General features: G+C 48.3%; 1 protein-coding gene across 3 annotated transcripts in view; it reads left to right on the forward strand.

The window, feature by feature from the left end:
* Nucleotides 1-844: 844 nt before the first annotated feature.
* The window catches only part of PMEPA1 (prostate transmembrane protein, androgen induced 1), a 47,349-nt gene continuing 22,038 nt past the window's right edge, over nucleotides 845-26,155 (forward strand). For 2 of the 3 annotated variants that reach the window (XM_062009138.1, XM_062009140.1), the window contains exons 1-2: nucleotides 845-1,341; nucleotides 17,382-17,420. In XM_062009138.1, coding sequence (XP_061865122.1) covers nucleotides 1,239-1,341; nucleotides 17,382-17,420 — 142 coding nt within the window. In that variant the 5' untranslated portion in view covers nucleotides 845-1,238. The remainder of the gene's footprint in view (nucleotides 1,342-17,381; nucleotides 17,421-26,155) is intronic. The other variant, XM_062009141.1, reaches the window with a different exon arrangement.

Raw genomic sequence — 26,155 nt, forward strand, 5'->3', positions numbered from 1 at the left:
TACACAGAGTGCTCAGGGTAGAGATGATGATTTTCCCTTTTACCTGTCTAAAAATCGAATGGGGTCACTCCACTTTAAAACAGGCGGTCTGAAACAAAAATGGGGATTTCTGTGTCTGAGCTCTCTCCTGAGCTTCCCGCTGTGTTGTTGACCTTGGAGCAAACGGCTGAATTCGCATCGTGTTCAGCCACGGCCAAGGAATTGCTCGCTGCTTCCCCCCCCAGACCCGCCGTTCCGTTTAGTTTTTCCTTTCCCCTTGAAATGCTGCATTTGGGAACTGTCTGTGCAACGGCAGCCAGAGGCTCGGGGGTCGCAGGGCTCTCACTGGCCTGTGGTTCTTCTGCAGGGCGACGAAATCTAGAGGCTTTTGGGGCCGACGCGCAGCATCCCCGCGCAGTCCCGCGGGAGCGGCGGGTGCAGCGCACGGCAGCATCCCCTCGCCGCGGCGGCCTTGAGGTGGCGCGGGAGCGAAATTCACTACAGCGGGAGCGCCTCGGGCGGCTGTGACCTCCGCCGCTCCCGGGAGCTGCCGCCGGCCCCGCGCTGACCGTCAACTGCCTTGCGGGGCTTCGGGTGCCGACCCGCCGCTGCCCCGGTTGTGTGTGTCCCCCTGCTCCCCCCCGCCAAAGGCCGCCCTGCCGCGCGCAGCCTGCGCGAGGCGCCGCGGATCCCGCGCGGGGCGGCTCGGGGCGCGCGCCCGCCGGGCCCCCCCTCCGCTCCCGCCCGGCGGCGGCGGCGGCGCGAGGAAAGGGCAGTCCCCGTCTGGCGCTGACGTCACGGAGCCCGCCCGCGGCTGGCGGCGGCGCGCGGCCGCGTCCCCGTGGCCGTGAATGAGCGCGGGGGGCGGGAGCGGAGCGGAGCGGGAGCGGGCGGGCCGCGCTCCCACCGCGCTCCCACCGCGCTCCGCCGCGCCCCACAAAAGTGCGGGGCTGCCGCGGCCGGGCCCAGCCCAGCCGCTTCCCGGGACGGAGGGGGCGCGGAGCAGCCGCCGAGCCGGGCTCCGCCGAGCCGAGCCGTCCTGTGCCGAGCCGTGCGGCCGCGGGGGCCGCTGCGCCGCGCTGTGCCGGTTTTTTATTTCCAATTTTTGATCGCAGCTGCATTTCCCTCCCCCCGCCCCCCCGCGCCGAGGAGGAGCCCGGCTGTATGTGGTGCTGCCCGGGGAGCGCTCGCTGCCCGGCAAGTTCTTTGTGTCGCCGGCGCCGTCTTTTTGTTTTTTTCCTCTTTTTTTTTTTTTTTAAATGTATAACTTCATGGGTCTGAACAGCACGGCCGCAGCTATTCAGCCCAATGTGTCCTGCACATGTAACTGCAAAAGGTCTTTGTTCCAGAGCATGGAGATCAGTAAGTACCCGTCCTGCTGCCGCGGGGCCGGCCGGGTTCCCCGGGGTGTGTGCGGGCGGGCGCGGCGGCCGCTGCCGCGGGCGGGGAAGTTCCGCGGGGGCTCCCGGGAGCGCCGGGACCTTTCGCTGCGATGCGCTTTCTCCGAGTGCTTATGGCTGGGTGGTTTGGTTTCCTATCCCCCCCCCCCCCGCTCCTTCGGTGCGAGCTCGGACCGCTCATCTGTTGCTGTAGGGGTGTCTCGCGCGGCTGTGACACGGCGCGAGTGGCGTGTGACACGGCGTGAGCGAGCGCGGCCCCGGGCCGGCGACAGGCGGGTCCCGGCGCGCCGGGCTGCCCGAGCTTCCCCGGGGCTCTCCTCTTCCCCCTCGCCCTCCCGGCACCTCCCGGTGTGTGAAATCCCAGCCTCTCCTCAGCTCGGCTGCATCACCACCCACATCTCGCCCCTTCCTCCGCATCTCAGCCCCGGCTGCTGCAGCCCCAGCCCCGTGTGTCCGGCTGTCCCACGCGTTTCCCTCCCGCGGGAGGTGATGCCGGGGGGTCCCGGCCCCGGGCCGCCTCCGGTGTCTTCACTTGCCCCGCTGTAAATCACCCTCCTTTCGTTACCAGAGAGCACTGCCGTCCGGGCACTCGGCTAGGGCTTATATTTGGGAACCTGACCCCCCAGCCGCTGGGGGCTTTTTGTTACGATGAGCTTACTTGCTTTTTAAAAATGAATATTTTTAAACCCTCACAGAGTATCAGTGAGTCCAGTGCCTGACCTAAATATCCACTACTTTTCTGTTTACTCTTTCCCTCTTGGAAATGAAGTGCATGGAGGTGAGGGAGAACGAATATTATTGCTGAGGGAAGAGAAATGAGTTGTTTTCTCTCTCAGTTTAAAGAAAACAGTGTTTTCTGTAAAGGGAAGGTTTTCAAGGCATCTCAGGCTGGGTCAGGCGCCAGGTTTGTACCCCACTTAACATCTTGTCCTGTGAAATATAAACCCTGCATAGACTAATGCAAAATGGTCCAAAATGAAAACTTGGGAAAGAGTCTGGATTTTGCCCATATTCCTGGCAGTGCGATGAGACAGGCTCGCGCTTGGTGCGGATAGGGGAAAGTCAGCTGAGCCGTGCCTGTTTCTGCTAGCACAGGATTTGCACCGTTACCTCCAGCGGGGTTGCAGAGCAGTATTTTAGAGCCAGCGTCTGTCCCTTGGTATTTTGGATGGCTTTTGTCCAGTGTCATCTGCCTTCGCCTTCTCCAGTTTCATCGTTGTTTAATTCAGGTGTCTGAGTCCCGGAGAAGGTCTGTAGGCATTTGTATACCAGATACTAAAATGTGTTTGCTCTGAATTTTAGCATAAACCATACCCTTTGTACTGTATGCACATTTAATCTTGATTTAATCTCATTCGTGTTCAGACAAAACTAAGCTGGATTTGCCTGATTTTATTAACACTACCGGTACTGAATAGACCATTATTCTTTCTTGACTTTAACAGGCCCGGCTAGATGTGCATACGAATAGCAGTGTATAAATAATGAAGATACAGTTCTTTTTTGTGTCAGCCAGTTGGTGAGCATAAAACCATGTCCCACAGAATTGCAAGGATGAGAGACTTTACTTTGAGTCTGATCAAGGCTCATGGTTATGATAAAAGTCGTGAATTAAAATATGTAATGCCTTTTGAAGAAAAAGCTTCTCTTCCAGTCTAACTCTTGGCATGAGGTTTGGTTGGAACAACCCAGGCTTTTAATTTCATCCCTTGACTTTTCAGAAATAGCATGTTTTATGGTTTTTTTCCCCCTTTATTTCAGTGTGTAAAGGCTTTGTAGGAGGCAGATGCCAGTCGTGGATGGGGGTGTGAGTCTGGGGACAGTGGGGTACACCAGAGGACAGCTTGCCTGAATTCGGACGGGTGTCGCGGGAGCCCTGTGCCTGATGCCGTACAGCTCACAAGGTCCTTCCCCAGCTTGCCCCCTGCCAGCACTGCGCCTGTGCCCCCGTGCCAGCCACTCAGCTTGCGGTCCTGACACTCAGATGCTGGGTTCCCATTAGCTCCCGGGAGTCTTGGATTGAGCTCCCTTAATGCTGCCTGCCCTTGCTTAGTTTTTGGATCAGCTTCTTTATCGCCAGTGTTATTTATTTATTTCCTGGCGGCGGCGGGCAGCGTTAACTCACCTCTGTGCTGCAGGAGGGCTTTGGTTGCACTGCAGGGCCTGTTACCTGATCACTTCCTCCACCTGTGTTTGGTGGAAAGGACAGAGTTGATCCTCCCTGAGACAGATTCATTATACAGCATTTTTTTCCCCTCTAGTCACTTGATTTTATTTTATCTTTCTCATACGACTTCTCATACTTTCTCATACGACCTCACAGCAGCTACGAGCAGATGCCATTTAATTTTCTAGCCAAAAGTTACCACGCAGGAATGCTTCATGAAAATGGCATAACTGTGAACTCTTTTAATTTAACCCTCTAATTAGGTTAACTGTACAACTGATCCCCCAAAATATTTCTTTGCAGGCTTTATTCCGTATGGCAGGCTGCGGCGCTGCGGTGGAGGAAGCAGCTGGTTTCTGTGTGTGGCGCTCCCAGATTAGGATTATAAAAGGGGTTTTTGGAGGCGGGGGCGCAGAGTCTCGCCCGCCGTCACCAGGGCTGTAGTGCCAATATGCCGAGCGGTGTTAAGCAGCCAGACGTCTGTGGCCACGGTCTCTAATCGCTTCGGCTGGGTGAAAGAGGTCAGGGGTGGTTGTCGTGGCGGAAGAGTCTGTAAATAACTAATTATTTGGCGCAGGGAGCAGCATGCCTGCCTCCCCACTGCCTTCCCCGCTCGCTTGCCCAGCGTGGCTCGGCTCCTGTGGCTACCCGGGCCAGTGTGAAGCACCAGCGGTTGCTTGCTCTGGCCAAAGCCTCGGCCCCGGCAGTGGGGAGGGACTCACACCTGAGCCAGGGCTGTTCCACACCCCGCGGGACCTTCTCTCAGAGGTTTGGGTGCCAAGACTGGGGTCCTGCCTCTGCTGGCACCAGGCATCCCTGCAAGAGGTTGACCCCAGGCGTGGGGTGTGAGGGCCCATCTCTGAGCTGGATGGCTCTTGGCTGAGGCTTTGCTCATGCTGTAACAGTAGCCAAAGCATTCTGGATTTTAAGAGGTGTTGTTGCACGTCCCTGAGGAGATGAGGCCGTTGCCCTCGGCCAGCGCAGCGTGCCTGGCCGGTGGAGGGCTGGGGCGAGTGAACCGTGAGAGCGGGTTTCTGTCCAAGCGAGGACTTCTAGGTTTTCACATTCTTTGGTTTAATAACAAACCAAACGCAGATGGCTCAACCAGAGATCACGTCTCCTTTCCACTTCAGCCTGCTTTTTTGGCAGATACATTTCTTTCCTGACACCATGTCAGCAGCAGTTACGGCTTCTTCCAGGGCAGAGTGGATAACAACCATGTACTTCTTTATTCCTCCCCTAAGTTTTCCTCCAGGAGGTAGGGACATGGAGGAAAGCCAGGGCTCTGCTTCCAGTTTTTCAGCAGGCTAGAGAGTGTTTGCACAGAGCACGTTTGGTTTGTGGCACCTCCGTTTGACTTCAGCCAAACCGGGGAGTTCGCTGTGTCTGGCTGCGGCAGCCTGTCCGTGACAAACTGCTTTCTGCCGAGATCAGCATCCCAAGGTATGACCCAGGAGGGGTGGAGGATGGATGGCTTTTGCTTATGGTGGCCTAAGAACTGTCTGTGTGTGTCCTTGATTGTCCCTGGGGACCCTGGAGATCTGCAGTCCCAGCTCTTGAGATCCCACCTCTTGTACCCAGGATGGCAGTGAAAGTCCTAATTCCCTGAGCCTGGACAGCACAAGGGTCTTAAAATTGCAGTCTGTTTTGGGCCCTCTGACAGTGATTTTAATGAGTGTTAAATGGGAGAATCAAGAGACACAGAGGAGAAAATAGTAAAAAAAAAAAAAAGCCAAAGTTTATTTTTTGTTGCTTTGGGTGAACACCTAGAGTGAGTTGTGCCTCACGGCAGGACTGGCACAGGTGGCACCAGAGGTGGTCCTGTATGATTGGGAGTGATCATACATGATGCAAAGTGGAGACAAGGCATAGCTAATTTTTTTCTTCTCAGTCAGTATTGGTGTAAATTCAGAGGACATTTGACACAGTAAGTCCTGTTACTTTCTGACATGAAGGCATTACCTCTACCCCCTGAATAAGCCTTTTCTTTACCTTTGTTTTATTTAGTAGGATGTTTTCAGATCCTGGTTGTGAGAAGGCTGGCAGTGAGGGGTGTATAGTAAGCAGCAACCATCTTACTTTCCTTAAAGCCAGGAACTGGCAAGGTAGGGACTGGGATCACCTCTAAGTGTTCAGGACATTGAATCTGCTGAACTACTGCTCCTTGCTTTGCCAGATGAAGAGTACCTACAAACTTATGTTCTTAATTATTTTTATTCGCTGTTGCTCGCCAAATATACTGATTCTTTTTTTTTAGATTTCCCAGGCTGAGAATTGCTGTCTAGATAAATCCAGCTTTAGACTGAATTTGTAAATCTAAATTATAAATGGATAGACATGAGTAGACCTTTCCAAGAGAAGTAACAAAGTCTGTGGTGTCACTAGTAGAGAGTAATCCAGCTTCTTCCCTGGGTAACTCATTGTACAGTCACGTCTGTTGGTCTTGCTTCAGGTAATAGCAACCATTGTAATTTAGTAACCCTGATTAGCTAAAAAGGGTCGTCGCTTGTGATGGTGCTTCATGTAAAACCTGACTACCAGTTTGCTTCCTGGAAGGATACCCCATGTGTGGTGTGTGGTTTGTCTTATCAGATCCCTCAAGTTCTCCGATACAGAGTGCATCTGTTGTTGGTGTATTTCATCAAATAAAGCGTGGCTGGAAAACTTGCAAGGAGAGAGGTACAAGGGCCACTTTACTGCAGTTAAATAGAAGCTTGGCTCACACCCTGAGCACACGCCCAGACGTCCATAAAGCGAAGGAATTGTTAATGTCGATGGGGATGTTTTGTATAGTGTTCTTCCTGTCTGCATGGCTCAATTGCCTGGTAATTATTTTGTAATTATTTTGAGTAGCAGAAGGTAGGTCACTTGGGCAGATCCCAGGTGAGGAAACACATCAGAGACCTGCTCTGGTCTGCAAGGAGCGTAGCAAAGTCCAGCCTTAGAGAGCAACTGGGAGGATTTTAGCACAAGGCTTTTCTCTGTGACAGCAGGATCAGACCCAGCATCTCTGTCTTTCAAAGCTGATTCTGTGGGCTCTGCACTGCTGCTTCCTCACTACACTAAACCAGTGGTGATCTTGGAGTGTCCTGAGGAGCGACGGGTGAACCAGTGCAGCGTTTAGTGGAGCAGTGTAGCAGCAATCCTTGAGCTGTCAGCACTTCAGTGCCTGCAGGATGAGACCAAGTATCCTTGTACACCTCTGAGAGCTGACACTTTTTAATACTTAAGTATCAGGATACCATTCATGTGTACAGGCATAAAAACATTAGTGAAAGTTAATTGATTCAGTAAGACAAGAAGTAGTTTAAAATGAACTGGTTCATGAAGTAGTTGGTAACCAGAGAACGGAGTTGTGGGGTTTGGGTTTTTGTTTTGGTTGTTTGGTTTTTTTTAAAGCAGATAAATTTCAGCTGTAGGAGTTTATCATCCAAATCAGAGGATTTAGGGAGCTATTGAGAGTAAAGAGAGCTTTGATGATTTGGCAAGGAATACAGCTTCTAAGGCAGCACTTTGATCTGCATTTTAAATGCTTCTTTGTAATGACAGTTTCACAATTTCTTTTCTCATTTTAAGTCAGTTTTGAAGAGGTATGTTTTGAAAGAAAATAGTAACAGCACATATTATTCTTGTTGGCTTTGGAGCCAGATAGAACTTGTAGTTCATCCCAGATCTTTTGGCTAGTAGGGTAAATGTATGATTACACCAAAAAGGAAATTAGTCGAGATGTTAAATATTATCAAAGCTTTGCAAATCTTTTGAAATATCTCCAGTGTGAAACCTAAACTCACATTAGCATTTTTGCTGCAGGATGTTACACAGTATTTATCCAAGCAGCCACCAAACGTTGCAGGTTCCTGATGCAGCTTTTTTTTCCCTCATAAAGGACATGTTAGTGTTTAGCATATGCATCCTTTTAGTCTTGCTTTGCACTGTAAGACCTTGATTCTAGTGACTCAAGCTTTCTAAAGACAACCTGGTGCTGCTATAATGGTGCTATTAGGAACCTTTGTCTTCACCTTCCATCTACAGCACATCCTCGGATAAACTCGTTGGAGGGAGAAGGTTGTCGCCTACATATTCTTATACAAGAGCGCTAGTTGCATTAATTTATGTAGTATGGGTAGAGTAGGAGAGAAGGTAAGAACTGAGAACATTTATTGAGGTTTTCATTTAAATCTCACATGGCATCTTTCTTTCTTGTATACAGTTTGAAGTAGGGTTTATATCTTTCTTGGGGAAATTCCCAAATTGATTTAGAGCTGTGTGGTAGCTCTTCTAGTGCTGTCTTTGGCCTCTTCTGAGACGTGACTCTTAAGATGTACCAGGCTGGCAGCTCTATGGACCAAGTTCAGCTGGTGTGTAGAAGAGGGCACACATTTCATTTGCAAGCTCAATTAGGCCACAAATTTATGCCTTCAGTGACAGGTAAAGTGTAGCATCACTGGAGGGCCTTAGATAAATAGCATCATGTATACATTCAACTTGCCTCCTTTTTCAGTCTGTCAGTTTGTTCAGTTGGACGTTACTCTTGTTAGTCTGCATGTCTCTGGTACGGGGGGCTGATTTGGGTAGTGAGAGGCTGCATGACCCTGAGATAAATTCAGCTGTCATGCTCAGAGATGCTACAGCAAGTGCACTGGTGCCTGTTGCAGGCTCAGACTAGCACCACGTCCACCATAACCTTTACCTTTTTTAACTTAAGGCTACTTTTTCACTGCATATAGCAAGGTAGCACTGCTAAGGTCATAATCAATACAGTGCACCTTTTATTCTCGAAAGTCAGACTTCCAGTTTCTCATTGATACAAGACTAGGCTGTGCTCCACCTGAAGAGAATGTAGGTTTTTTCTCTGTGTGGTGTGTATCAGTGTTGCCACAGGCTGTGGCATTACACAGAGCTATCTTGCACATCCTTTGAAACTTGCCTCACAAGTTGTCAGTGTTGGTGAGTGTCCACAGTGCCCTCAAATGGTCCACGCATTTGTGTTTGGTGTACTCGGTATCACATACATCTTTATTAAAATGCCTCTGAGTGGCTAATTTTTCACTTGCAGTATACATTCAAATGTGTATTTAGAAAGACAACTGCTTCTGCACATGGCAGTTCTCTGATCCATTCACGAGACGCTGTCTGTGCCTGCAGTGCTGAGGAACTGAATTGTGCCTCTCATGATTTGCTGGTGTGAGGCTTGTTCACTTCAGCAGGTGCAACAGGCTTTCCCATGTTTGCAGACTTGGTCCAAGCAACCCCACCAAGCAGAATCTATCCCTGGAGAGTGAAAGCTGATTAACCACCAGGCTTGAAGCATACCAAGAATGAAAAAAGGTACTTGCACAAAAATCAATACTGCTTTTCAAGAATATATGCAGGACATGGGTCTTGGATTATTTTTTTCTCCATCTCTTCATGCTGTCCAATATGTTAAGTAGCTGGTTTGTTACTCTAACCCCTTACAAATGATTGTCAGTAATAATTCTGTAAAACTATGAATCAACTCTGCATGACTTTGTGCAAATAGACTGAGTAATTTCTTTGTTCTTTTCTTCTTACTTTGTAATTGGAGTCTGTAAAAGCCCGAAGGTTTGGTCTTGTGGAAAGCATGATTCATTTATTGGTGTCTGTGCCGACTAGTTATCTTTCAGTAATTCCAGAGTGCTGCTACAAGCCAAGAGTGATTCATACATGGCTAAGTGCACAAACAAATGGGGTCATGGCCATCTGCAGAAACTTTTCTAATCTATTTATGGTATCAGAGAAAGAAGTGGGTGTATTAAGGATGATGGAATAGGTGTCAATTACATTAGTGAATATAACCGGTTAAGTAACACTAACCATTACTCAAAACCACATCTGCTCACTGCTAAAGATCGCAACAGTCGGTCCTGTTTAAATATTGACATAGGTCTGATAGGAGAGATTGACTGAGTGTCTAGCTTGCCTCCTAAGGAGATCCCTGTCATAACTGCTGTGGTAGCCTCTTCGGCCTTCCTTGAGATTTATACAGTAACCTGTACTGTGAGTATATATGGTAGCAAAGTATGGCTCTTCTTGCAGACCTCAGTTGTTATGTGCTTTACATGCAGAATTTGGCCTAGTACTTAACTAACTTGTTACTGGTGATTGTTGGTAGAGTTTCTCATTTGCACGCTAGACAGAATGGCTGTGCAACATCTTAGTAGAGACACTGGTGGTCAAATGAGTCTTTTCCTTCCAAAGGCATCTTCAGTGCACCTTACAGGGTAGCCTTCCTGTACTTAGATCTCATTTCACTAACTGTGAGAATTAATTTTCCCCTTTTTGTTTACTGTGGTAAACAAAACAGCTCTGGCTGCAGCCATGTCAGACTTGCTCTGTTCAGATTTTAGTCTTTTGCTTCGGAGGAGGCACTTCGCTCCTGCTGTGATCACAAATGGAGTAGCCAGGCCCTAGGGCTGACACTTGAGTGCCCAAGTTGATCATGAAAGGAGGGACTCTGAGCTTAACAACAGAAAACAGCAGGGACAAGAATGACTTCTGAAGCATTCGGATGAGGGTAGCTGGTGGGCTTGCTCCAGACCCCTCACTGCCAGTGCCTGCCTGCTCTTCAGTCTTGCACACTGCAGCTGGTGTTGCACCTGAGATATGTATATCCAACAAGACCTTGTGCTTGCCAAACATGTGGTGATCTCACAGTGCTTTGGAAACATCTCACATCCACAGGATGGATGAACGTTATTGCTGGGGCGAGCCAGAGGCACAAGTGGACCAGCACCTTTGGGTTTTTGGAAGTGGCTGTGGCCCCATCTCCCCACGTCCCAGGAGACTTCTGCAATCACTGCCTGGTTGCGTTTGCTTTCAAAGGACTTGACTGGAGCACAGAGCTCATGGACTCAAATTTCTGTAAATTGAATCTAAGCATTGGTGCTGGCCAGAAATATGGGAGAATTTGGCAACATGTCTTTTTTGTCCTTTTACTGATGTTTTGGACACTGTGACCGTTTGTGCTGCACCCTCACTGCATGTGCTCTCATGGAGGCAGATGGGGCCCTGGCTGACGCACCGCATGTGCTGCAGAGGGGGAAGTGACCCAGACTTTTGCCCAAAGGACTGATGAGCATCTCCTGATGTCTGAACAGCTTTCTTCTTCTGCCCTTGCTTTATTTAAGTCAACAGATTATGTAAGCCACATGCTAGATTTACCTGCAGGGCAAGCAGGAAGGAAGCAGTGCCATTTGGATGAATTCCCAAAAGACTTCTAACCACCGAGCATCAAGACTCACATTTCCAAGTCCGAGTCCTTAGAACCATCCTCCTGTATCTGCTCACCGCCTCCTCAGTCCACATGCAGTGCAGCAGTGGCTTTGGCTGATGAGGAAATCCTGGGGAAGCTGCCTGCTGTGGCCACTTGCCAGCAGGTCTACTGCAGGTTGGGCTCTCTGCTGAGCAAGAAATTCTCCCCTGTAGTGGTTTCGTCAAATATGATGATGAAGTTTGTTATTTCTGTTAGAGGTAAAAAAGCCCCCCTCAAGCCAAGTCCTGAGCCTCCTGCATCATCCCGTGCTGTGTTTCCCTTGGTGCTGAAGGCACCAGCTGGGTGTTAGAGTGGCAACCCAGAGCTAAAGCAGCTTAAATCACCTGGAGTTGGGTGTGTTCTCGGTGCACTCTCCAGACTTGAAACCAGCCTGGATTTACTTGTGCTTTTCACAAGTATTGATGCAATGAGACCCAGTTCCTTGAGAGCTGGAGAGCATCGATGTCCCCTGCACTGGCCTGAGCTGCAAGGGATCGGCCTCACTGAAGGCCTGTGTCTTGGCTTCTATCCTGGAGGAGCAGATTTCTGTGGGTTTTTTTCATTTCCTCCACCATTCCACCTTACCAAGGGTGGTCTCTTGGCATCAGTAACTTAGGACAGCATATATGGATCAGACTCTTTAGCACTGAACTCTGAAAGTACCTTGGCCTGCTAGGTGCTGCCTTTAGGACACTTAAGGAACACCATGACTTACAGACACTTGATTCACACACTTCAGAGTGAAATTATCTTCAGCTGCAATAATCACCCATGTAATAAAGAGGAATCTCACTTTTATTGTTAAGCTTGCATTACTGTACTGGGACTTTGCTTGAATTGGAAGATGCTTTTTGGAGAGCAGTGTCTCCCTCTCCAGCGTGCCCAGGCACACACACAAGGTGTGTATCGATTAATGATACTGATCACTGGTGTGTAATGCAATGAATGTTTTACATATCTCTAGTGTGGCTTGTTCGTAGCAGGATATACAAATAGCATCTTTTCCAGCTTTTGCTGTGAATGCAGGTGGTGGCTGTCCTGACAACTGATATGCCAGAGATACGCTTAAGAATAAGGAAAGGGGAAAGAAGCCTCTTGAGTGTCCCACGTGCTCCGAGCGAGGCATAGAAAAAGCTATGGGGTTACAAACGTATTCTGTCTCGCTGATAGCTTTTAATCCTCATCACTCTTGTGGGTTTTCTTGATAAATATTTCTCAACATCCACTGACTTGCCATCCAGGCCTCAACTGTAAGGAACCATAAATACAATGGACAGTTTCAATTTAGTAGAGTCACTATGAGCTTTTTCCTAGTGCAGCTTTTTTCTTTTTTTTAAAGATTAGTTCATTTATTTAAGTCCACCAAGTAGCTCTTTTAAATCTGAGGCAAGCATGGCTGAGTGGGCTCTGTTCAGCTAATTTGGTTATGCATCGAGGGAAGGATCTGTCCTGCTGTGCAGCCTGCTGAGCACAGGCTGGTCTTGAGTGGGTTAATAGCCACATGCAGATGTTCAGGAATTTCTCTTTGACTTGACCATGGGGTTTCCCTGCTCTTCAGACCACAAGTGCACTCCAGGCGCAGCAGGTTCACGGGTTTGGAGGTGCTTTTCATTCTCTCCTTTCAGTTTGCTGGGGAAGGGATCGTGCTGTATTCTTGCAGCCATGTGTCTTCCTTGGTTACGCTTCTAGAGATTTGCAGACCTACGTTAAGCATCTATTAAATTAAGCAAAATGGCCTTTAGAAAGCTCCATTTCAAGTGGAAGAAATGCTTTATGTAACATAGGAGTATGTGAGGGGACCTAAATACAAGCTTAAATTGGCTGTTACGAAAATAGGTATAATTGGTTTTTTGCACAGTGATTTTTATGGCTTCTGAGTTTAATGTCCTGATGAAATCCTGCATCCAGTCCATGCCCAGCCGAGGAGAGAGAGGGGCTGAGGAGCCTGAGTAATGGGACTTGTTCTAGGAACAGCCTTGCCCTCGTTTGCAAAATCAGGCCTACCTGTCATTTGCTGAGGCTCTGCTCTGAAAGGCTTCTGGAGCAGTGGTTTCCTCTTGCCTGCATTTGTCCTTCAGTCTCTCCTGGAAGCACTCCCTCACCTGGTGTCAGAGCTGGACAGGGGAAGGGCCATCTCTTACTATGGTTCTAACTACTCGCTGGTGAAAAACACAAAACTCTTGCAGCTCTACCCTCCTCGCATTGCACGTGCCAAGAGATGCAGCTTTGTTTCCCAGCCTGATCAATGCAGTTGGTTTAAGTTGTGTAATTTAGTAGCTGGAGGCACTTCTGTGGGCTTGGTGTGAGAGTGCCTGTTGTGCTTCTCACCTTAGGGAAGGCCGAGGAGGGGTTCCCTCTGAAATCAGGCTTCCCAGGTTGGGGCCAGGGCCAGGTGATGCTGTAGAGCTGTTACCCAGACATTCTGGGATTTGGAGCCTGAGGAGCGGAGGATAACACATTTTGACCTTGCACCCTCATATTAATCCAAATAGTCATTCCTGTTTCTGTGCTTAAAACATTTCTGTTCTTCTGATGGAGAAACAGACCATTGGCTCTCTTAGGTAGATTGACCCGTCTTCTTCTGGAAAGCTGGTCCCCAGGTAGCTTTTCACAGAATGGTAGGGGTTAGAGGGGACCTCTAGAGCTTTTCTTAACTGAAAACAAGGCTCCTTTGAATCATGTCGGCAGGAACTGGAAGGATTTTGTTTGTTATATCCTTCAACAGGTTAGGACTTAGAGCTGGTTCTCTTTCTAGCTTACTAAAGGTCTTGCAAGGATGAAAACACTCTGTTGTTTTCCTAAGAGAGCCTTAGGAAACATAAGGGAGGAAAGCCTGGCACTGTGAGACAGGGCGGAAAAAGCTGAGAGAGGATTTGCTGCTTCTTTGAAACTGTCTCTTTTTAATTGTCCAAACAGCATTTCAAAGGAAATCTTTGCTCTTCTCTATCTTCTTCTAGCATTATAATTCTATATAATCACTTTTCTTTCTCCAAAAGAATAGGGCATGATTTTTTATTTTTTTTCAAAAGGGAGAAGGGATAAATTCCAGATGTTGCTGGGATACACTTTTCGCCTCTGTTTAGTGTCTTTCAAGTAAATAAACTGTGAGAGGTGGGGCTGGTGTTTTTATTCCAGGACGAATCATCTCCAGTAAATCCCATCTGCCTACGGGGGATCATAGCCTGGGTGTGACTCGGTGCAGTTGGGAATTAATCCTGCTTTCTTGCCTTGCAGAAAGGCAGCAAAGGCTGAGGCTGACCCGAGTGCTCTGGGGTCTTTGCCCTTTGGGATGGGCACCTCTGCACTAAACTGACTTAGTGCTTTCATGGGAGCAGCTCTGAACTGCAGGCATCCTGGTTGGTTGAGAGCTTACTGTCCTGAGTGGGATGACCAGATTGGTGGGACTGTTCTGACCATGCTGCCAGCAAACCAGGCTTTTTTGGTGCTGATGTCACAGCCCAGCAAACAGTATCCATGTGCCCTGGACCGCAGTGTGAGGCCAGTTCCAGGAACTGGGCTGTGGGGATGGGCAGTCCTCTTCCCTCCTACCCAAGCAAAGACCTGTCTTTTCAGTGCATGGAATGTTTTTACTTGCTTTTGGAATATTCTAGCAGACTAAACCAAAAGTCATTTTCCAGCATGTGTTGCACACAAATATCGTGGGACAAGTGCAGCGGCTCTGTTCCCTGTTTCATGTTTTCACCTGTTTAGGCTAAGTACATCTTTGTTTTGTTGGCAGCCTAGTTGGTTGCACAAACTGTGTAAGACAAAACCACTAGCAGGTGTTGGTCCAGCCAGTGTAATTGCTGGTTCCCTGCTGCTGGTAGGCAGACAGTGTGAGCCACCCTTCACATGGAGTCGTCTGGCAGGACTGCGGCTGCTGCAGAAGGGCTCCGGGCACTGATCCACAGGGAATACACACTGACTGCTCAGCCACTCCTGTATCTTCCCCTCTGCTGATTGCATTTTTTAAAAAAAGTATGCATATAAGGAGGAGGGGAGGAGAGCTGAGGGTGTCTCCAGTCAAGTTTGAACCACTGACTTTAAGTGCAAATTCTCATTTGCATTTAAAAAGTTGGCATGGCTAAGCTGAGAAGGCAAACCTGAGCATGTGAGAGGCAGGAGAGCTCAGGGAGAGGCCAAACCTGAGCATGTGAGAGGTGGGAGAGCTCAGGGAGAGGCCAAACCTGAGCATGTGAGAGGCAGGAATGCTCAGGGAGAGGCCAAACCTGAGCATGTGAGAAGCAGGAGAGCTCAGGGAGAGGGCAAACCTGAGTATGTGAGAGGCAGGAGAGCTCAGGGAGAGGCAAGAAGCAGCCTCCTAAAATCCTGCCTGACTTCAGAAGGTTCAGGCTCGCTGCTCCCACACAACCCAGGCCATTGCCAAAATGTCTTGGCTGAGACATCATGTGATGGGGCAATGTGCCTGTGTGGGCACAGGGTGTCAGGCCCGGGGTGTGTGCAGTGTTGGCCGCGCCAGATACTGGCAGGGGCATGGCCTGTGCTGTGGAGCAGGGAGTGGGGGAGAGCTACTGCTTTCTACCCTTTTGGGAATTGAACTGGAGAGCAACTGATACTGATCCTGCCAGCTTCAGGCACAGAGGCTCTTTTTCTCAACCTCTAACTTTCCTTTGGATTCCCAAACTTTTGGGGCCTCTGAAGCCTTTTTGGCATCCCCTTAGCTTCTGCTTTCCCCTTCATTTTCCACCTTTTTTCAGCCTCCACTTTTTCTCAGGTTCTGATCAATTGTCCTTCCACCCATTTTCGGCCTCCACTTTTTCACAGCCTCTACTTTTCCTTTTTGGTCCTCCCACTTCTTTTTGGCCTCCATTTTTTTCACAGCATCTGCTTTTCTTTCAGCTTCCCACATCTTTTGGACCTTCACTTTTTAACAGCATCTACTTTTCCCTTTTTTGGCCTCCCATCTCTATTTAGCCTCCTGCCTCTTTTCAGCCTCCACTTTTTCTCAGCTTCTTCCTTCTTTTCCCACCCCTCTTTTGGCCTCTCACCCCTTTTTTATCTGTCTTCTTTTGGTCCTTCACTCCTCTTTGTAGGCTCTGTGCAGCCAAACAGCCAGCAGAGGAGGAGGAGGATGAGGTCACTGCTCATTTTGTGCCACACAGGGTTGTTTTGGCTAGGCAGAATTCCTTCCTTTTCTTTGCCACCAGGATCAATGTGGGTGCCACTTCCAGTGGGGTGCTGGGGTCTCCGCTGCCCACGCGAGTGCAGGCACCACTGCACATTGGCACCATCACTTTCAAATCCCTCCTGCATGCAAAGCATTGATTTGTGATACATCTGAACCTGTTCTTCTAAGTCAGACTGACTTAGAAGTCAGTGAGCTGACTCCAAGCCTGCACATCCCAAGTTATTTAACTGCTGCAGTAATTTACAATGAGTCTCTGCCCCTTTTCCTGGGGTGAAAATGTTGTTTATCCTCTTGAGTGCGTGGAAAGTAACTCCTTAAAGCTTTATTTTAGAGGAATGATGTGTTAATATAACCCCTTGAACCTTGCAGCCTGTGCTTCTGCACTTATACCTGCAGTGGAGGAGGCAGGAGCAGCACAAAGAGCTGGTGGTGTGTGAGCACCTGAGGTGCAGCTGGGAGCCTCCCTTGCTCGGGGGTTAAAGGCCACTTTTATAGGCCAGTAGGACTCCTTTGGCATCAGACTGTGGCAAGTAGCAATTTGTACCAATTAACCTTTATCAGTAACAGACAAGCTTCATAAATAAGTCGCATACGCAGGTTTTCTCCAATGACCGCCCCGTGGTGGCTCACAGCTCAGACTCCGAGGTTGTGCTGGAGGGGTTGGGGGGATGCGTGTCCCACTCTCCCTGCAGTTTTGCAGATAGTAACGCATTGCATGCTGACAAGAGGGAGAGAAGTCATGAGTTGTCTTTTCTTCCAAATTTTTGGTGCTTTGTTCCTCTCCTGGCCATTGCATCTGGGGTTTTGTGTTAGATTTTGCTGTGAGTGTTCAGCACCCGTCAGCCTCTGCCCTCGTGCTGGGCATGGGGCATCAGGAAGTCCTGAGCGTTCACCAGGGCTCTGCACACATGGGGCTCAGCTACGTGTGTGTGCAGAGGAGACTGCATGTGACAAATAGCTCACCAGTGCCTTGAAGGGCACAGTGCTGCCTGGGGCCGTGGACCCTCGGGATGGTCTCTGGGGTGGGCTGAGTGATCCCAAAAACTTGTCCAACCTTCATGCTTCAGCATGTCATCAGGCAAATTGGCCATGAGTGCTGGGGGAGAGGGGTCCTTGGGAAGCCCATGCAGTGGCTTGACTGACAAGGAATGGGACCTTGTGCTGCAACTTCTTATGTGGGAAAAGGCTGTGGGGGTTGTTACTGGGAGTGCTGAGACCTGACTTGTAGTGCTTTTGGTACTCCTGGCTACTGTGGAGGTGGTAGATTTGGGTGCAGACATCAACCGTGGTTGGCTTTGGGGAGCTCTTCAAGAGCAAGTCCCCAGGAGGGGAGCTGGGGTGTGTGTTGCAGCCAGTCAGAGGTGGCTCCCATCACTGACAGATGCTTTTTGTTTTTCTTTCAAATGTCTCCAGGCACTGAATGTTTAGGTCGCACCTTTCCAGGTAAACTGGGTAAGTGAAGTATTTCAAGAGTTGCCAAGATCTAATTACAAAGACTGATTGCATGATTGCAGCTGCTGTACCATAAACAGCCCAGTTACTTGCTTGACGATATGTTGCCTTGCTGTGAGAGCAGCAGGTACCTGCTGTTCAGGGTGCAGAGAGGTTGCAGTGGTGTCTTCAGAGGCTCGTTGTGCAAACCTGGTATCTTTTGTCTATTGAAAGCTGTCTGCACCTTGGTAATCCTGGACAGGTTTTTTTCCTTGAATATTCAATGTAGAAATGTCTTCAAAAGCTGAATGTCTTTTTAAGCATGAGTATTCTTCCACTTGATGTTACTCTGGCAAACTAATAAGCAGCATTACATCGAGGAAGAAATTTTCACTGTATTTTGTGAAAGTAGTTTGGACAAGCCCAATCTTTTTAAGTCATGGCATGACAGACTTCTGTTGAGCGTGGCAGTAGCTGCCTATGTTCAGGACAGACAACACCAGGCCTCAGATTGAATTGTTGAACCAGGCTGCTGGATTTGAGCTGAACCTGTTGGCAAACGAGCCTTTGCTGGTTTAAAAAGACATTGTAGTATTTATGGATGTCTCTCAGTTTAGAATTGAGTTTATGAGAGTATCTTGAAAGTAAGGCCTCAAATGTGGTGTCCCAAGCCTGCTGGGGGAGAACTGACTAAATAAAGTGTTATCAAGTAGCACATAAATGATTTTAATAAATGGCTAATTAATTGTTATAGAGCCTGGGAAGTCAATAGAGCTTATGACCTTGGCTTATAATTGCTCTCAGATCTTTAATGTGCATGTAATACCTACAAATAATTCAGTAGGCTTTTATCAAGCATCTATTAGTAAAAGTCATAATCTAGAATGAGTCAAAAAGGAATAATTTCAGTTGCTTAATTTCTGGCCTGATGGCACAATTTGGTTGCTTATGTTAAAAGGCTGCAAGACACTGTTGGTCTCACCATCATGTTATCATGGTGCAACCATCAGGCAGGGGAACAGCAGGAGCACGGCGACACTCACACCAATCTGTAAGGGAACTGTCCTGCAGCAGTCAATGATATATTGATTTTATATTAATGCCATAAACACCAGATTTCAGCAGAGAAGGTGGGCGGGCAGAGGGAGCCCCAGTGTCACACTGCTCAGAGCAGTGTAGCTCGGGGTGCTTTCACCAACAAAAGGTGTTTGCTGTTGCTCGACTGTTGGAAAACTTGCACCCTTTTTCTTTCCGTGATTTAGGAAAGCATGTGAGCAGGTGTGTTTTAGCTGTGCTGCTCTTCCTGCTTTCCCTGGTCTTCCCTGTCCCATTTTGTGTGCATGTTTGTGCCTCCGGGAGGGAGGGAAAGATGCAAGTGAAAACATGTGGTTTCCTTATAATATAAATAACAGAAAATTAAATGTCTTTTGTTGTCGTTGTTGTCGAGTTGTTCCCTGCAGTCTCCATTTGCTTGCTGCTTTGCCACGCTCATGTATTATTTGGGTGTTTTTAGTGTGTCTGGATGGGTACTGTTTGGAGTATGGTGCAGGAGCTCTTGCTGCTGGTTTAAGAGCACACCAAGTGAGGAGCTGTGTTTGCAGAGATGGGTCAGTGTGTGCCTGGAAAGTCTCCCCAGGGTTCTGAAAGCTGTGGTTTGCCAGACATGGCTGCCTCCCTGGGATGGCGTTTTGCCTCGCCTTTGTTGTCTGGGTCCTTGTCTGCAGCTACAGCCTGGGCCAGTATTGCCAGACATCGGCCCCTCCAACGCCTGCTTCCTCCTGCAGCACCCCAGTGCTGCCTGCAGAGCCAGGACCCTCAGGGAGAGATGCTTGTGCCCTTCCTGATGCCAGCTGGGCTAAAGCCCTGCACGGCGGGGGGACAAACCACAAACCCTGGCCAAGGAGCACCACTGAGACTGACTCAAGGTGGGGATTTAGCTTTCATGGTTATTTTTTCCTTGGGTTTATTTTACTGTTCCACGCCTTCCTGGTAACTCCTGAGTGTCTCCCACATGGATGCCCAACTCTTGAATTTCTAGAAATTATCTGTGGATCTCTCTCACCTGTTCTGGGGAAATTAGTTAGGCTGAGCCACAGCCCCTGCCCAGAGCTGTGGACTGGGACACAGTCAGCTGCTGCCATCCTCCCCATGGGGAGCAAATAGGGGTGCTGCAATTTCTGCTGGGTTTTGTGTCTGCTCTTCTTCCCACAGAGGGTGGCTGGGAATGGTTGCAGGGGGTGAAGAGGAGATGCCCTCACCAAGAAGCCACTCATCTGATTTCAGAGGAGATACAGCCCTTGAACTTTTTAAAATCAAAGGGCAAGGCAGAGGGTTTGCACAAAACAAAATTCACAAGGCAAAACATGTAACTAAATGAAAATGCATTGTCTACTGATTTCTTAGAGATCTGAGTGGATTCTGTCTGAGAGGACCCACAGACCTCCCCTGCTTCCCAGAAGCTGGGTCACACACTCTATTCATTGCAGCACGCTCCTGTGAAAAATGCCCATATGCATCTTTCTTTTGTTGTTGTGGGTTTGGGTATTTTGTTATATTAGTCTAAATGGGTTTGTTTCCATAGCTGCATACTGCTGATAAAATCCCAGTGTAGCATCTCTGAGTTTCCTTGTGCATGTGTACCAAAAATAAACCGCACGCAGTTGTCAGAAGATGAGCTACTGCCATGGCAGGTGCCAGGAAATTTGGGCTGGACCTCGCTGGGACTGCGAGTACATGGCATCTCACTCCAGTGCAGCTCGCAGCTCCTCAGGCAGCCTTGGTACCTAGGTGCCTCGGGACCTAGAGCATCTGGGCAAGGAGTTGCTGCAGGAGGGAAGAAGTTTTGGAAATAGGGTAGGAAGTGATGGAGGCTGGGGGAGAAGAAACTCCCTGACCCTCATCTTTTTTTTTCAGGTAGAAAGGAATGGTAGGGTGTGTTGGTGAAGGATTGGCATCAGGTAGCTACCAGCCTGATAAAATGCTCTTACTCTGAATTCAACACATTCACCATTAGCTGTTAATATTCCACCTCGTCAGAAGCAGGGGGAACGGCATTTTTAATGACTACATAAACTATCTCAGCTATGGGGGCTGGGCTGGTTTTGCTTGGCTTCAGGCTATAACTCCAAAGGTCTGGGAGTGGCAGAGGGATTGAGGGTGTCCAGGGTTGCAGCTCCCATGTGGAGCTGTACTCCTGGGCTGGTGAGTGCTTGCTGAAGCCCAGGGTGGCACTGCACCAGTGCCACCACCTCTGTGCTTGCGGGTCCCTCTGGTTTCACTGTCTGTAGGCTGGGTTGGGACGTGTGTCTGACAGGAAACCTGGTTTGTAAGAGGTAGTGAGCTCTCTTTTGGGAAGAGTGAAACGAATGATTTTTGTTCTGCTAAAAGTTGTGATCTGAGGTTGTCGTTTCAGAGCAGGACCAGCCCCGCTGTCTGTCAGGAATGCTGCAGGCAGTGCTGCACCATCAGGGCATGGCCCAGGGCATGGGACCACTTCAGGGGAAAATGTTGTCCTGAGGGTTTGTGGGGGGGTGGTTGACACCCCCTCGCTGCTCTGCCAGGGATGTTCTTAAGCTCCTGCCTGCCCTCTCACTATTAATGCATCTTTTTTTAAGTACTGGGTAATAATGTTTTCTTTCTGGCAGAGGTGAAAGATGGCTTTTAACACATCTTTTGTTCTCGCTTTATGCAGTTCTCTGACACTAACCTGTCATTCCCTCTAGCATTTGTTTAGGATGTTTGTATTTTTACATATGGAGACCTACAATGCTGAGAAGTCAAGGGGCTTGTCCAGGGTCACATGAGAAATACATATTAGAGCTGGGTCTCGACTTCAGCTTTTCTGATTGTTGAGCTGCTTTATAGGCTTGGGGGAGAGGAAACATCTTGGTTTGCATGAGACAGAGAAAGAAAATAAAGCATCTGCAGGAAGAAGTGTGGGGTTTTGTTTTTCTCTCCAGTTGAGGATCCACTGGAATTAGGAGATGGTTGCATTTGAGAGTGTGAGGATGGTATGTGTGAAATACCCGGGGGCAAAGGGAAACCCAGGGTCAGTCGGCCTGGAAATCCGATGAGCCCCTTCATCTACTCTGGGAACTAGGAGCTGCCCGGAAAGCTGCTGCTAAACCCTGTGCTGGGTAGGAAGGGCTGCGTGTGGCCTCCCTCAACAAGCCGGTGGTTTTGGGGGCGATGCCTATGGATGGCTGCAGCTGGGGTTTGCATCGCTGCTCCCGTCCCGCAGCGCCTGTGTGCCTGCCTTGTCTGCAGCAGCACAATACTCGCCTTCACTCCTCGTCAGACTGGAGGTCTAGACGCTCTGCCTGCCTTTTGTTGTCAGGGTCACAGGTTAGGGAGCGTTCCCAGCTCCTTTTTCCTCCTCTGCTCGGGAATCCTTCCCAGAATCAGGCACTCCGCTCAGGACCGCAGCGGGGACCCCTCTGGAGGGAGTCACCCTGCTGCCCAAACACACTTAGATTTAAAATTATTGTGGCAGCTCCCAAAAAGAAATGTGCTTTTGAAACACAGTTGGGATCACCCCCACTCCAGTTTTTGCAGGCACAGATGCTCAGCTGACACCAGCTAAATAGAAACCTTTTAGCCCTTGCCAGTAAGTCTAGAGCAAACTGCCAAAAAGCATCGAGGACCAAGATACGAAACGAAGTCAGGCCTGAGCAAAGTACTTACAAATGAAGGATGGAACTGATGTGCTCTGTCTCTTGATTTTTAGCAGATGAGATGCTTCAGTCTCGGTGTTTTGTTAAAGTACAATGGTGGAATTTTAAAGGTTTTCAGCAGATACAAAGCAAGTCAGTCCCTTAGCAACAAAGGAAAGGATTTTTTCCCTTAATGCAGACTTTTTTTACGAGGCATTTGTGAAATTCCCCCTCCCCCCTTAAAATCAAAGATGAGTTTTACTGAAAGAGACATTTTTAATGGCTTTTAGAGATATTCATAGATGGGACTTGAACCCTTGATGTGCATCTGCGTGTTCCCCCAGCCCACCCTGTCTGACTGAGGGCTCCGGCACCTTCAGCCTTCACTCGGCTTGGAGGCTGCCTTTGTGCTGCTGCCCAGGAGAGCAGCCCCTTGCCTGGTTGAGGGAGGGAAGAGGGGGGAAACAGTTTGATAAATAAGTTGGTAGCAAATTTCTAGTGTGATTCCTTCTATTTTTTCTTCCTGCCAAGAAGATGTTAAAAAATATTGGCAGGTTTATACTTTTTATTATTGAATTAAAACCTATTAAATAATAACAGTGAGCCAAAACCTGAAGTTGCCATTAGGCAGTGCTCCTGGTGAAGTGAAATGTTTCTGGATCTGGCTCACTTCTGCATTTTGTGTGTTTATGCATGTGTATTGTGTGTGAAGAATGAGTGTATGAAGCTCAAATAGAGGTTTTAAATAGAAATAACACTGGCAGCTCTTTCTTTGTGAATCCAGGGCTATTATGTGTCTGGCTGTTGCCAACGTGAATTGCAGAGGAAGTTCATGTAAACTCCATGTCTGAGTTGACAGCTGCATAGCTGTGGTGGGTTCAAAGCCTGGATGATGTTGAGCAGAAGTGGTGACACTTTTCTGTGTCTGGTGATTTACCTCTTTGCAGAGGTGAGAGGAGACTGAAGGAGCATGTTTTGCACCCCAGTCCTGTGTGCTGATGTGGGAATGGGCATGAGCAGTTGAGTAGTGCTGATATTGCCTCCTGCCCCAACGAGGTTTGGTGTTTCCATGTCTTGCCTAGGGATTGCCATTCTGGAGTTGCTGAAAGCTGTGACAGTACAGGCACACAGGGTGACTGCAGCTGAATGTTCATCACTGACCTTGTTTTATCCTTATGTCAAAGTCCACAAGTTACACTCAGGCTAAGGTTTGAATATTTTCCCTTTAGTTTTATCAGTGATCTTGGGTACTTTCTCTCTTTAGTGAGTGACATTGAGGTGCTGGAGCATGTCCAGAGAAGTGTAACAGAGCTGGTGAAGGGTCTGCAGAACAAGTCTGAGGAGTGGCTGGAGAAACTGGGGGTTTAGTCTGGAGGAGGCTGAAGGGAGACATGAGCACTCCCTACAAAGTACCTAAAAGGAGATTGTAGTGAGGTGAGGATCAGTCTATTCTCCCAGTAACGAATGATAGGACAAGAGGAAATGGCCTCAAGATGCATAATTGAGGGCCATGGATTAGTGGTGGACTTGGCAGTGTGAAGTGAGAAGTTGGATTTGATGATATTAAAACAAAACAATTCTATGACCTGCAGTCTCTGGGGAATGTGGTGGGATGGGTGTCAGCCCCTGCTCCTCTGCTGGGACCTGCTGCAAAGATCTGCCCTGTGAGCCCCGTGGTGTCAGGCCCCTTCGGCCCCACATCTGCAGCCCAGTGGTGGTCCCAGTGCCTGCACCAAAGAGTGCCTGTATGTACTGTGGCAGCAGGAACAATTTGGGGTTAATTTGTCTGCGAAGCCACGGTGTACCGAATGCTGCTGCTTGGGGGGGGGGAGTGATAATGCTAAATTAAACTCTCCATAAGCGAAGAAAAGCATCCAGCCCCATTCTTTACTGCTCATTTTAGTAATTTCTTCCAGATAACCTACACATCTGTGTCAGTGCAATTAAAGCAGAAATTCTGTCTAATGAACAGTTGTAGCCCTTAGGCTATTGCAGAGTGAACAGTGAAGTTGGAAACAGTCTTATTAAAATAATAATTAAGAAACAAGGGTGGGGAGCCAGAGGGAGGTGGTGGGATGCTACGGGGTGAGGAGCAGAAAGGAATTGCAGTCAGCCTGGTTTTGAACTTCCAGGAATGACTCCTCACTGTGACAGCCCCCCCAGAAGCAAGTGTATGGTGTGATTGGACCCGGGGTGGACACACCTCAGTCCCCTTCCTTTGCCAGGAGCATCTGGTCATGCCAGTCTTTAAAGAAGGAGGAAACAGTCTTTAAAAGCCAGTCTTGTACTTTGTTGAGAGCGGCTGCCCAGAGGGTAGCTGCAGGCCTGCGGGTGCCAGCTCCGTCGTGGGCAGACGTCCTGTTAAGCCTGATCAGCTGTTTTGCATATATAGTTTTTTGAGATTTTGGTTCTCCAACAGCCAATAAAGCTCAAGAAGGGAGGAAAATATTTCTTGTGTTTGGCAGGATTATATCTGTGTTTGCTTTTTTTTACCAGAAACTGTCCTTTGTCATTAAAAAAAACCAAAACCCAAACATGTTCACCCACATAATTTGCTTTAACTTTTCTTTCTTGCTCTCCCGAGGACAGTGACTGCCCAGGCTGAACTGTGTCAGTGATAGAAAGTGGCTAGATTTTCTCATGTGAGGTAGTTTATTCTTTTGCTTTTACATAAAAAAAAACCCAAATCCTTTTCAACGTTAACCCTTGGAGTTATAATAGTGTCTCTCCACAAGTCATCATTTTATATCAATAAATCAATTAATTCTTGGAGATGGGTTTTTCAAGCTTAATACACTCCTGTTTAGAAATGCATATTGTGCAGAAAGCTAGTGACAGCTCAGATTAACAAAATAAGTTGAAAAAAGCAAATGCCGTAAAGAAAAAAAGGCCAAACAAATCCCACAGGAATGATACATTGGAATGATTTTTAGAGGGATTTACATCTATGAGCTGTGGGTTTTTTGTGGTTTTCTTCTTTTGAAATGGTTGTGAACCAGAGTGATTACTTATCATTTTCATTTTAACTCCATCTGACAAATCGTTTTAGATGGAGAAAGCAATACTGCATCTTTAAATGGCTACTCTGTCAGCGCATCTTGCGGGGCTTTAAATGCCCTTTGTTATCGCAGTCTAGACAGGACGCAGGCGGAATATTTGATATGTTATAAGGCAAAGATTTGACAAGGTTGAATTAATTTACTGGCTTATTTAAAACTGAATTTCAGAATGGTTTTTTTCCTTACAAACTTGTCTTTCTCTCTCCATCCTATATCTTTTTTTCAAAGTTAGTACAGTATGTCTCAACTGTTTAGACTGGGAGAGGAGACATTAGCTTACTGCAGCCTGCAGTACTTTAATTGCCCTTTTTATGACTGTCTAGACATCATGCAGATGCATGTTTGTGGTGAGAAGACATTTCCCCCTCTGGTTATATGATAGTCTGAAACCTTTACATTGCCTATCTCCTTACTCCCTCTGTCTTGGAATGAGCTTTCCTCCCTCCGCTTCCAAAAATCACTTTTCCCCCCATTTTATTTTTTGAAGGACACTCCAGGCCTCATCTTTCTGTTTTTTCTGCTTGCTTATTTGTGAATGCTAATGCTTTCGGGGAGGAGAATAAAGATACGTGGAGCAAATGGCCCTTGGAGCCTCGCTGGCGGGTCATGCCGCAGGATCCACAGCTGAGGGATGGCTTTGTGCACGGGTGGCCTTGGTGCCATGTCCTGTGTCTGACCGCTGCCAGGACAGTGGTACCCATGTATGGTGGACTTGGTTTGGGTCCCCTGCCATAGGAGCACAGCCTCCTCCGACAGCTTTAAGAATGAACACATCAGCAAGGTTTGAATGGCTTCAGACTTTCAGTTATGCAAATGGGATGCGTTAATTAACCCTGTTGCTATAGCTACAGCATTATTGTTAAAGGCAGTGAAAGGGGGGCAAGGCTGTGTCCATGGATAATCCTCCCCAAGACACCCTCCACCCTAGGGGCTGGGGGGATTGAGGTCTCCTCAGCCCCTTCCCTCCCTCCAGCTACCCCTGAAACCTTTTGTGGGGGCTGACCCGAGGTCAGCCTTCCACACTGCCCCCGTCATTGATCTGAAG

This window comes from Colius striatus, chromosome 16, assembly GCF_028858725.1.
Source record: "Colius striatus isolate bColStr4 chromosome 16, bColStr4.1.hap1, whole genome shotgun sequence".
Classification (NCBI taxonomy): Eukaryota; Metazoa; Chordata; class Aves; order Coliiformes; family Coliidae; genus Colius; species Colius striatus.